The sequence below is a fragment of the Prinia subflava genome, chromosome 13, assembly GCF_021018805.1.
Source record: "Prinia subflava isolate CZ2003 ecotype Zambia chromosome 13, Cam_Psub_1.2, whole genome shotgun sequence".
Taxonomy (NCBI): domain Eukaryota; kingdom Metazoa; phylum Chordata; class Aves; order Passeriformes; family Cisticolidae; genus Prinia; species Prinia subflava.
In genome coordinates, this window is record NC_086259.1 from 8,970,091 (window position 1) to 8,982,828 (window position 12,738).

Sequence of the window (12,738 nt, forward strand, 5' to 3'; positions counted from 1 at the left end):
CTGGTACTACTCAGTGTTGCTGTTTGGGGTGTTGTGTATGTGATGTACTTTTCCATCTACAAAAAAAGCTGCACCTCGGCTGCCTTTGCCCCTCCTTTGGTGCGGAACGAAAGGCAGGAAGACCCCGAACTACCCCTACGCGTCCTCACAAGAGTTTTACGGAGGTGGCAGCGGTAGCTGTCGCTGTGCCGCTGGCCGGGTGTGCCGGCACCTCTCGCAGTGCTCGGGCCGGAGCCGCGGCCGCTCGGGGGCCCGCGGGGCCGCAACGAGCGCTCGGCTCTCGGAGCGCGGCTGCTGCCCCGGGGGCGCGGGGCCGCTGCGCGCCGCCGGCGGCCGTGCCGGGCCGGGAGGCGCCGGGCCCGGGCCCCGCTCCGCGGCGCGGGGGTGCCGGGGGAGCGGCCGGGGCGCCGCCGCCCCCCGTGCTGCGCGCGGCCCGCGTGCCGGCGGCTCTCCCGGCCCGGCCCCGCCTCGCCGCGCTCGCCAGGAGGGGCGGGGGCTGTGGAGCGACGGCGGCAGCAGCGAGCAGGCAGGCGCGGAGCTGCCCTTCCATAGGAGCCGCCATTAGCGCTGGGACCCGCTGACAGGGTCTCGGCGGCGGCGGCCGGCGCGGCGCGGGGAGCGGATCAGCCGGGGTGGGTCCCCGTTTGATGGATCCCCGGATAGCCTGGTTCCAGCCAGAGCAGCTCGGCCCCTCGAACCGCCTGTGGATGCAGATCTGGGAGACCACGCAGGGGGTCCGCAACCTCTACTTCCAGCAGCAGCAGCAGCAGGAGCAGCAGCAGCAGCAGCAACAGCAGCAGCAGCAGCAGCAGCAGAGCGCCCCCGCCGCGGCCGGCCCGGCCTCCCCGCCCGGCATGTACCGCGCCCCCCGCGCAGACCCCCCGCCCGACTTCCTGCCGCTCGAGAGCGCCAACAACCCGCACAGCCGCGGGCACCGCCAGGCCTCGCCGCCCCCGGGGGCCGCCGCCTGGGCCCGGCCCGCGCGGGGGGCGCCGCCCGCCGCCGCCGCCGCCGCCAGCAACAAGAGGAAGCGCGACAACAAGGCCAGCACCTTCGGGCTCAACTACAGCCTGCTGCTGGGCCGCGCCCCCGCCCCGGCCGACGAGCCGGCCGCCCGCGCCCAGCCCGGCCTGGCCGAGCCGCTCTACACCGGCACCCCCTGGAAGAAAAGGAACTACAGCCAGGGAGTCGTGGGGTGAGCGTCCGCGGGGCGGGCCGGGGGGGCGCCGGGCCCGGCCGCGCTCGGCCTCTGGACAAGGAGGAGGAGGCGGGGGCCGAGGTCCTTCCCCGCCCCGGGCCCGCACGCCGGGGCCGGGCAGCGGCCGCCGAGGGGCCGCTGGGCCGCGGCACCTGGGGCGCGGCGCGGGCCCGGCGGGCGGCGCAGGGAGCCGGGCCGGCTCCGCGGGGTTGGGCAGGGGCGGCGGGCGGTGGGTGCCGGGCCGGCGCTGCCCGGCCCTGGTGACAGCTACGGCCCGCCGGTGCTGTAGCGGCCTGTGCGGGGCAGCCCCTGCGCCGAGCGTCCCGCCCGCCGGGGCGGCGGCTCCGCGGGGCCGGGGCCACGGCCACAGGCGTGCGGCGGCGGTGCCCGTGTGCATGCTGATGGGGCGGGCACGCCTATCCGCAGGGACCCGAGCCCCGCCGGCCCTCCGCTGTCACCGCCAGTGCTCGCCGCCCGTGCACGTGTTCCGTGCTGTCGGCCGGTGCCGCCGGGCTCCTCGGACGCGGCGTTCCGCTGTCAGCGCCGCTTCGCGCTGTGCTCCGTGCTGTCGCTGCTGTAGCGCCGGGTGCTGCTCTCGAACGTGCGGCGGGGCCGGGGCAGGCACAGGGGCAGGGACAGAAGCAGACACCGGGCCGGGGCAGACACAGGGGCAGGCACAGGGGCAAGCAGCGGGCCGGGCCGGGGCAGGCACAGGCACAGGCGCAGACACCGGGCCGGGGCAGGCACTGGGGCAGGCACGCCTGCCCTCCGCAGCGCTGTCAAGCTCACCTCTAACGCTTTCTGCTGCTTGTGGAACAAATGCGTGGTAGGGACTAGAACTTAAAAAAACCCCAATAATCATCTGCTGGTGTCAAAAGAAAGCGCACAGACTCGGTAGTTTCCTGGGGAGTGTGTTTTCTGACACCTGACAGAGAAGGTATGCATGCAGGCAGGCACCTGCTCTCAGAAATAAGCTTGCATGCGTGTATAGCGTGCAGTGGGTTTTAGTGTGGGGTTATTAATGGTTGTCATGGATCTCTGTCTATGGAATGTGTATGCTGATCTGAATATTTTTGTCACTAGTGTTTTTGTGTTAGCTTAGGTCTCAGCAGTTGGCATTGCACGAGCCCACAGAGACGGAGGGCAGGCAATCACCTCTCTTCTGTTTACCTGAAAGCTGGTTTGAGCACTCCCCTTTTTCTGAACACAGTGGTGGCTTTTGATATGGGCGATGCCCTGAATAAAGGCCATTTGGTAACTTCTGTGGCTTTTTTTTTTTTTTTTGTAAAGTTCACGCTTTTCAAAACATAACCTTTGCCTTGAACCCTCCAGGGTCTAGATGACGGAGGTGTATGGTAAGAGTTGAAGGCCTGGCAGAGCTCATTTTAGAAATCAGTAGTGATTTAGTTGCGTGAGTTTTTTGTGTGCTCAGCTTGTACCTAAGGGTCCTTCAGCCCCCTCACACAGGAAAGCCACGACCTCTTTGCCTTCTGAAATTGCTGTTCTGTGTGATTTGTCAAAATGACTATTCCAATTTGCTGGTTGTTTTGGAAGACAAGTTCTTACCACCTGGCTCCCTGTTTCCTTGCCAGCTCCTATGTTACCTTTACTGCTGGGGTTATAATAATTCATAAAATGACACGGCAGAAGTATGCTATTTTAAGTGTTTTAGTCTCACAGTACCTTGGAACTTTCTGTAACTTTCTTCACACAACTCAAAAGTAATGTGTGTAGAACATACTAAGTACTGAATTTTTGTAAGTTAGTTTTTGGACTCTGCTTGTATTCTGCCTTGTAACTTATTTACTTGGAGGCTGAGCAACATTTTTAGAAATGCTTTGCTCTCTGTCTTGTAAATTCATAATTTTTTTTCTGTATTGAAGATATAGGGTGGAAAAGGGTAAGTTTCTACAAGAGAGTAATAGTAATAATAATGGGGTGAAAAAAGAGTGAGCTTTAGCAAGAGATTAATAACGATATTGACAACAACTTTGCCAAAGTATTCAAAGGGTTGCTATGGTTAAATTTTGGTGGAATCAGTTTCAAACTCCAAGTGGTAGGCCCTTGTGGAGTGTTTTTAGCAGTATCAAGACATACTCAGATATCTTAGTCTGCATGTGTATTGACAGTCTAGTTTGTGGCATATATTTACATGATGCTGAGCTTCTGTTTCAGCTATTTCCTTTATTCAAAGCAGAGCAAAGTAGAGTATCTCTTAAATACATTGAGAGACATTGCTTTTCCTAAATCACAGAAGTTTCCTTTTTTAAAAGCTATAAAAAGTTTTAGAAGCTGTTAGCTAACAATCTTGAATGAAAAACTGTGGAAATAATTTCTAAAAGGAGCTGAAGCTTCCTAGCAAAGCCTAGACAATGCCTATGCCTTGTGAAGGTTGTGGTGTGACCGACTGGCAAGGCTGGGTGAAGCCTCCTGTGCCTGTGGTGTGACCTGAGGTGCTGCCTTCTCTCCCAGCTGCAAGCTTCTTTAACAGCTGTCTGTTCTAAGGCCTCTGTCTCACCTTGAGACACTGGGCAGTAAGGATGGAGAGGTTTGTAACCCAGCAATTGAGGTTGTTGCTAAAGTAAATATTTTTAATTCGTTGTTTCCAGTGTAAATTTCCAAAATTGTGTTCAGTAGTTCTAGCAGTTACTGGGAAAAAAGATACCAGCATTGCTATAATATCATTACTTGTGTGTTAACAGGTATCTTTTTCTTCCCTGGTTGTTACTATGCAAATTGTAAAAAAGTAGTAACAGCTCTTAGTGCTTTTCTCTATATACTATCCTGTAATTTTGTTAAACTGATCACTTTAAACTTTGACTCTTTGGAATACAACAGAGTTGTGGAGCAGTCCCACTTTGAGAAAGATGAGACCAGATTAGCTGGCAAGCTCAGCTGAAAGCTGACATGTGGCATTCATATTTCCAGTGCACGGATGTCATTTGTGGGGATGGCTGTGCAAAACCAGCTCTGAATATGCAATTCTATTGATCAGCTGTCTGGAAAACCAGTCCAATAATTTTTAGCAGGTTGAACAGATTATGTAAACACATAACAGTGTGTAACTAGCTGTCTAATGATTTAGGTAAGGTAAACGTTGAAGTAGAGATTTTGGTTAAAAGCTAAGTAGCTGTTCAGTCAATCAAAATCTTGATATTTTTGTCTGCTAAGTTTTTTTTTTTTTTAATTATTATTGAGAAATATACTCTCTTGGTTAATGCTATATGTACATATAAAGAGATAAATAATTTAAAAATAACCCAAAACCGTATTGGGTTTGGTTTCAAGAGAGATTTTTTATGAAGTATGCACAGTATTTCCTAATGTTTACCTGTGCTGAAATACATTCAACACAATAGAGTTTTTGCTCCCTTGGAGTTAATGGTGCTGTTGTGTACATTGTATTCTGGCCTATCTTTAATATTTTTCCTTAGTCTAAGTTCTCAGACTTGCAGTTCTATTAATAATGCAGGTGTTTGCATGACAGGTACTCTGTTGTGGCACTCTTAACGTGGTGGCTTGTGAAATATCACTGTAAATCAATAGTGCAGTGCTGCCTGCAAATTGCTTTGCACCAGTCAGAGTCAGCTTCCATCCTTTGGGGACTGTCATCAGACAGCAGTTCTGAAAAGAACAGATAATGCAGAATATGAATGAAAAGTTTCACAGCATGAGAATGATGTTACTATTGACTTAATACATGCCTTTGAAGAGTTAAATTGAGTTTGCCTTGGCAGGGTAGTTAGTAGCAAAACTCCAGGATATGGGAGGATGTGTGGGTTGGGGGTTTTGGACAGGATTCTCCTGTGTGTGTCCCCCAAGGGCAGCAGTAAATAATGTTAGTAGTGTCACAATTAGAAAGGAAGAAAAAGTATTTGGGATGAAATGGCTATTTTACAGCTTTCACCATGTGTAGATTGAGTCTGGCTAAAATGTGACAGAAGAGTTGCTGAAATGTAGCAAAAGAACTGCCTTAAGTGCAGCAAAACCCCTAAATAAAGACCTGCACTTAAGTTTGGCCTATTTATTGCAGATTTCTGTGATTCTTGTGCCAAAGGAAGGAGCCCAGTACTACACAGTTCTCAGGAAGGAGATGTGGATTTGGGACTCTGTAGGGAGCTGTTTTCACAGTAATCTGCAGCTGAAGGCAGGAACCCAGTAAACGTGTGAGTTTAAGGAGGTAAATTTGTGGTGTGTACTGACTGCTGAGAGGAAACATGGATTAGATAGAAGACTGCATTTTGAAATACTGAATGCACATTTTGAAGTGCTGATGGAAACTTTGCAATGAAAGGCAGAGAATCCTGTGACCCCCCCAGGAGGGGGTTGCACACAGACATGCACACACTCCCATGCTGCTGAGCTGCTTGGCACAGGCTTGAACAGACTTGTGCTTATTTAATGTAAGGGTTCCCAGTGTGTTGCCTGGGATTACAGAGGGGACCATGAAATAAAACCATAACTCCTTTAGGGAAGAAAATAGCTTAAAGCCATAAGTCTTGGCTACAGAAATTCCATCATGAGTTTTTCATGTGAAGTTTGTCAGCTTCTCGGGTGTTTTAGTCTCATTTTTGAAAGAAGCAAAGTGCATTAAGGCAGACACAAACGCACTGTCCCAGGTGTGAGCTGGCCAGAGGACATGGAGCCACGTTCAAGTGGCTGTGATAACTTACCCTGCATGTCCCTAGCTCTGTTTGTTTAGGCCCTTGCATGGTATCAGCCATGGGAGCATGATTTCCACGTGGACTGGAGCAAAAGCAGAAAGAGCTGAGTATAGTAGTGTGAGCAGAACAAGTCTGTGAACCTCCAGCAAAGTATAAAACCAGCTGGAATGCCTGACTTAGGGATATCTGATAAAATCCTAATTTCTGTTAGTTTTCATCGCATACTCTTAAGTGCTTAAATCAGATGCAGGGTTGTTGCCTGATGTACTGTTACATTACTTGACACAAATGCTTAATGTAGGTGAAACAAGCACGTTTGTGCACAGACTTCTGGCTTTTGATGAAACAACAAGGTGTGTGCATGAGTTCTTCCTGCATCCTCTGTTAGGATAGTTGCACATGTTTTGGGTTTGGTGAACTCACGCACATTAAAACATAGGCTGCAGGTGAATTCACTGTGTACATCACATGTAAAAGGGAGTTATTTAGAAAAATCCATAGACACAAATCTGCTTGCTTCCTGACAAAGCCTCCTAGAGCTTCCTCTGTGCTCGCTGCGTAGCTGTGTGTGCCGGCAGTGAGGTAGAAGTGCCGGGATGTGACTGGAGTGCAGATCCTTCCCTTGTACCCCTCTGCTGAGATCCAGTGCCACTCTCTGTCTCGTCCTGAGTCATGCCACAGCACCGTCCTGGCACTCCCCTTATGACAGCTTGTGCAGCTCTTGGAGGCAGTCAGCTGGGATTTATGGAAGTGAAACTGGATATTTCCCCCAGCCTCCTGTAGTAAGAAATGACTGCTTTTGGAAGGGCTGGGAGAAAGAAACAGGTTTACTGGGGATGAAGACCAAAGGTAGTTTGATGAAACCTTTTGAGAAATACATGGTGAATATTATATAAGAGTATTATTTGAAGTTGCAGGGTTTTGGAATAGAGCCAACATTTTGGCATGTTTTGTTTAAGCAGTTTAAGGAGGACTTCAGAGGTGCTGATTTTTGCATGTGCAAGGAAGCAGCATGTGGATGTATTCTTATGAACTGTTCTGTTTTCTCCAATTCATATCTTCTGTTTGGGACTTGGATACCTATTTACCTTGGAGTGGCTATATAAGGAACAGAAGTTTGGCAGACTTTTTTTGGTAGATGGAGATGTCTATATTAAGTAATAGGAAGAGTGTGTCATTCCCTCTTGTGTGCTTGCTGATTCCCAAGAGCCGCTGTGTGTTTCACACAGCACTATGCATTGAAGGAGGATCTGTTCACCCTGAATCTTTATTAGTGTTATATTACACCGTGATGGAGTTGTAGCTCTTATTTTTTTAATTGTCAAATTGTTAGCATAAGGTCAGTTTTAGGAAGCCTGGTATCATATTGCCAGTCCTAGAAAACACAGATAGATGGAGACCTGTATCATCAGAGCACATCATTGCTTTTTTCTCCCCTTCAAAATTTTTTTTGCTGTCTCCATATTATATTTTGTTCCTGGGTAGTTTCTAATAATGTATTTAAAATTCAAATGTAAAGTCTGTTTTTCACTTTGGGAATTTACTTTGGAAAATTTAAATGTGATTTTCAAAAGTTGTGTGCATAACCTTACTATTAAAATGATAGAATAAGCAATAATAGGAATACTTAATATTGCTTTTTTATTGATCTCATCATGTGAGGGTTCTGAACAGATCTTTCCGTATGGTATACATGCTCCCAAAATCATGCAAAATTTCAGAGATGTCTGTTGCTTCAAAGCTTTTTGTTTATGTTGTATGTGATGTAAAATAGTGGTTCCTGTGCGCTCCTTGCTGGATGTTGGAACTGGCAGCAGGAGCAGAAAGCTCAGGTATTCTTGAGGGAGGGAGTTGTGCTGGTAGCAGCACAACCAGTGAAAATCTTACATAATACATATTATAAGCAAGTAGATGCTACTGCTGTTCTTAGTGGGCAGTTAGAATGTTAATTTATTATTTGAACATGCTGGGATTTCTTAAATTGTGAGTGTTTGTCTTTTTTGAATTATCTTTTTGGATGAACTGCCAAAGAGTGCTCGAAATGCCATGAGTATTTGAGTATAACTTTCTGTGCCTTTGCCTAGAAATGAGAGCTAAAGGAAATATTTCTATAAGCAAGAAAAAGAGGGGAAAACTGGTGAATGCGATGTGAGCTTCAGATGTTTTTCCTAGGCTGCAAACAGCTGTAGCAGGAGCAATTTGAACTTTAATCATTTTGTAACTTTAGGCAATAGATAACACAGCAGGAATTTTTTCTGGCAATACTACGAACTTAGGATATCAAAACAAGAGACAGACATGAATCAAGGGAGCAGAACTCTTGTTTATAGGTTTGTACAAGACTCTCTCCTACAGATCACTAGAGCAGGTGTAAATCTTCCCAGTAACTTTGTATTGGTGATACTGGTATGTTGTATCCTGGTTGTGCAGTCAAGGTATCAATATTGCTGCATTCAGTACAGGTCTTCTGATGCTGTCTGTCCCTGATGGTTGTCTTCCTGACCCTTAAAGCTGTGTCACAAAATCTCTGGAGACTGAGCCACACTGATCATGTCCCTTGGGGCTGCCAAGCTCTCGGGGAGGGTCACAGCTGGGAGGGCAGCTCTAGCACAGCAGCTCAGAGTGAGGGTGAACTGCCTGCCTCACTGAGGCTGGGGTTGTCTTATGCTGGGATGCAACAACATCTGTTAATTTTCTTCCTCCCATCATGACAGTTAAGATTATTTGGCAGCTCTCATTCCAGATCAGCCTTCCTGACAGTCTCATAACAACATCCTCCATGCTATGACATCTACGTCTGAATTATTCCAGATTGATGCTCAGTGAAAGAGGCACACTCTTGCTACGATTGCTTGAGAAGGCTTTATGGTTTGATATTCTGCATCACCATACTGTATTGCTTACACTGGGCAATTTTTTGGTTTGCATTGCATTTTTTAGGATTTTTACTGGACAGCAGTGGTAGCAGAGGCATAAAATCAAAGTAAGTGTTTGTGCACCTCCACTGTTCTGTCTTGTCAGTGTTCTCTTATGGGAGAAGTAGCCAACACTATACTGAAGACAGTGTGGAGGAAATAATATTGTGATTCTACAAGTAATAGAATATAACAAGGTACAAATTCAAATGTTAAGATCCTCTAGAAGCTTCCAGAGAAGTCAGGGAAATGAGGGAAGTATTCAATGATAAGTGAGAGGTGTATAGAAGATCAGCAAAACATTGGCTCATCACCTTCACTCAGTGCAGATTTACATTCGGTTACATTTAAGTACACCCATTGGAGTATCACACAATATCTTTACAATTACTTTGTTTATGGATGCAGTAACACCTGAAAGAACTTGCATTAACCTGTCACAAATATTAAGTATAGATAAGCCCTTCTTTAAATGTCCTCTAAAATACAGCATGCAGGAGTATTGTGCTGTAGTTTGAGTGATGACTAAGGTGTTGATCTTTCTGTTATGAGTCAGTGTGTATGGTCTGAAGACAGGGAGTCCTTAATCAAAGCTTGTTGACCCTGCCTGACCTCTTGATGCTGTGTTTAAGCTAGACTGAGGAAGTCTGATAACTTACTTTCTTAAGCTTTCTTAATTCTCACTGTTAATTTTAGAGCTGTGCACTTCCTATGTTACTTCAGGAACAGCTATATTTTCCTGTGTGCTACAAAAAGCAAGTGGTTTTTGTTCTGGTTTTGAGGGGGTTTTTTTGTTTGTTTTATTTCAATGGGGTTGTTATAAAAAGTATACTCCTTTCAATGCATTTGCATTCCTCCCCCTTACCCCTCAGTAAGATTTTGGCTTTAATCTAAAGTATGCATGTTGTTTCTGAAATGGTGTGAAGGACTTGTGCCTTGCATCTGGCTTTATCTCTTATGTATTCAGAGGCATTCCCGGTTGGCAAGCTTTCCACAGCTGCCAGTTAAAGTATTGAGTTAAACACAGTGTGGTGAAGGAACTGTCTTGATCTGAACAATGGTCATGATTGCAGATCACAGTCTTAGGTCATAGTACTGAGTCAAGCTGAAAAAAAATTAGGTCCTAAGGTTAATTTTATTTAATTTTTGCTTTGTTCTGTCACACTCTCCAGTTGGGTGATTCAACTCCTATGTTTGAGGATCTTCTATATACTCAGCCTTCTGGTTGTGCTTCAGACTCGATATCTTACACTCATTCATCCATGGGCAGTGACTGCTGTAATAGTCATACTTGGCAGGTACTCACATGAGAAAATTTTCATGTTGATTTTTGCCCTGAAGAACTAATTTGTTACTGAGGTAAGCAGCTTCTTTTCATGTACCTCTGCTTCCAATATCAGGTGGAAGAGAAGTTTGCCTCATCAAACTGTTAGGTTGCTTCTTATGGGATAGTTTTCGAGATGAGGCAGAAAGGACAGTGCAGTCCTGCTTCTTTGGCTCTCTTGTAATTACATTGTACATAATTTGCATTGTTTTTCTATCTAAATTTGAACTAACTAGTGATGTTCTGAAGCTGCTGTTGTTACAGCCTGGACAAATGTGACAGGGCACATACAGTTGGTAAAAGATAAAGTTTCAATGGCAGTAAGTAACAGTGTCAGCTCCTGGCATAGAAGTACCTAGGAGTAAAGAAGAGAATAACTGTATTAACAAACTTCCTCCCTTGTTTTTGGTGCAGTGTGGTATTTGCCTGTAGGCAGCCAGTCACTGAACATTATATGCTAGAGGAGTTCACTTCAGCCTTTGCTCCTCTGAAGCAAACCTGCTCCAGGCATGCTGAAACACGCTCTCTCAGTTGCTGTTGATTCTGCACTTTGTGGAGCTCACAGCAACCCTCTTACACCTCTCTTACAACTGGTCACTGCTGCATCTTCTACTCATTTTTTTACGTACACAGGACACTTTTACTAATCTTCAAATTATTTTTGGAGACTGGTTCCAGCAAGAGAGTTGGATGAATCTTGAGGGTGTTTCTGAGAGCTCTGGACAACCCCTCACTCTACATTTGCTACTTCTATTGGACGACTGCACAGATGTGTCAGTGCACATGTGGCTGGTGTGAGCAGGTGTGCCCCATCCTGAAGTGAGTTCCAGTAGTCACCTTTGTGATACTAGGCCTGAGTATGACCATTAAAAATCCCCCTTTCTTCATCATGTGCTGATTCTTCTGTCTTTATGTCTGAGCAAAACTCAGCAATTGAGTTAGCTGTGTGAAATGTTTACTAAGTCATCTTTCAGTATGGATTGGTCTTTTAACATTTTGGACTCAGGGGAAGTATTTCAGTGCAGTATTTTCTAGTATTTTCTTTTCCTTTTTATTTCAGTAGTTTTCTGACAGATATACTTAGCTGAAGTTTCAGGGGATATAAAGAAAATAAAACCCCATGATTTGATCCACAGGGTTAGTCAGAGACCAACTTCTCCAGGTACTTGGAAGGATGAGACCTGTCACCTACGTTAGAGGAAGAAGCGTTTTTTGCAGTTCATGACATGGAAGCTCCTAAGTCTGCATCTTTATCACTGGGCTGATAGAGGTGACCACAGGAAACATTTTTCTGGGATCTGCTTAGGCAGTGTCCTGTTTTGATTGTTACTGCTTGTAGCTTTCTATCCTGGGATGATAAGCAGAGCAAATGGAGGCTGTTGACTCCAATATACTTTGCAGTGTTACTGCTCCCAGCCCGTGGTGTTTCTGGTACCTGTGCATCCTGCCTTGCAAGTAAGAGTATCTGAGGACAAGAGAACAAATCAGAATATGAACAAATAGTTTCTAATATGCACCTTTAAGGGAGCACAATACTGCATCATGAGTCCCGAAAAGAATACTGCATTGTTTAATCTGAACATAGTTCACCGTGGACACCCCTACTGTAAAGATAACAATTCATCAAAGTAAAAAGTTACCTGAAATGTTCCTTGTACCTTTGCCATAGTAGGTGTGATTGTTCCTCCTCCTTCAAAGTGCATCCACTGCAGTTGCTTTTAAGCATTTGGAAGTGAGAGAAGGAGCTAGATCTGTGGTTTTAATTTTGCCTGGGTATGACAGCAGCGCAACTAAACACGTATTAGTACTGTAGCAGTGTCACCACAGTAATCAGTAATAAATGGTGATAAACTTGTTTCAAAACAGGTAACTTGAGGTCACTCTCCATTTTGCTCAGGGAATAGAAATTTAACCGATGAACTCAACCTGGTGACTTTAATTGTAATTGCTAGCTTCAGATATTTTCATAAGGAGTTTTTAATACTTCTGATATAGGAAATGTAGCAAAGTAACTTGGGGCTTGGTTTTTGTATTCCTTGAATGTTCCAAAATGCTGTGCAAAAATCTCTCCTCTCAAAAGGAATAAACCACAAAAAAACCCCCCAAAATCCACAAACCCCACCATCCAGAAGTCTGTGAATATAAGAAAATGCTGGAAAGGCTTGGAAATCTGCATTGACTTTCCAGATGGCATACTGGCACTTCAGATTAACTTGAAAATGTTCTTATTCTGTAACTGAAAAGTTATTAATGAACTGCAACTGAGGCTAGTTATTAGACTTAATATTTTTATATTCAATTATTTTCAGTTTGCTCCCATGTTCCTGAAGGAGAGATGTTCAGAGTTTTATTCTGTTCTTGGTTCCCCTGCCTGCTGAGCAGGTTTGCAGCACAGATGGACGTGCAGAGGGTTTCTGCAGTGTGCTCGGGTGTGTAACTGATGTGTGTGGCAGCAGCACCTCAGCCTGCCTCGTTCTTGGCTTTCAGGCGAGCAGGGTGAGCCTGGCATCGGGGCGGTGCCCCTTCCTTCCTAGGGACTGCCCTGGGCTTGGTTGGAGTGGACATTTGGATTTGTAAATCTATCTGATGGAAGAAGACAGCAGTTAATAATTACATTGCTGTCCGTCCTTTCATTTA

General features: G+C 46.2%; 1 protein-coding gene across 1 annotated transcript in view; it reads left to right on the plus strand.

Annotated features, from left to right (window-relative positions):
• The first annotated feature begins 507 nt into the window (after positions 1-507).
• The window catches only part of TENT4B (terminal nucleotidyltransferase 4B), a 41,393-nt gene continuing 29,162 nt past the window's right edge, over positions 508-12,738 (plus strand). Inside the window, exon 1 of the mRNA XM_063410993.1 lies at positions 508-1,195. Coding sequence (XP_063267063.1) covers positions 648-1,195 — 548 coding nt within the window. The 5' untranslated portion in view covers positions 508-647. The remainder of the gene's footprint in view (positions 1,196-12,738) is intronic.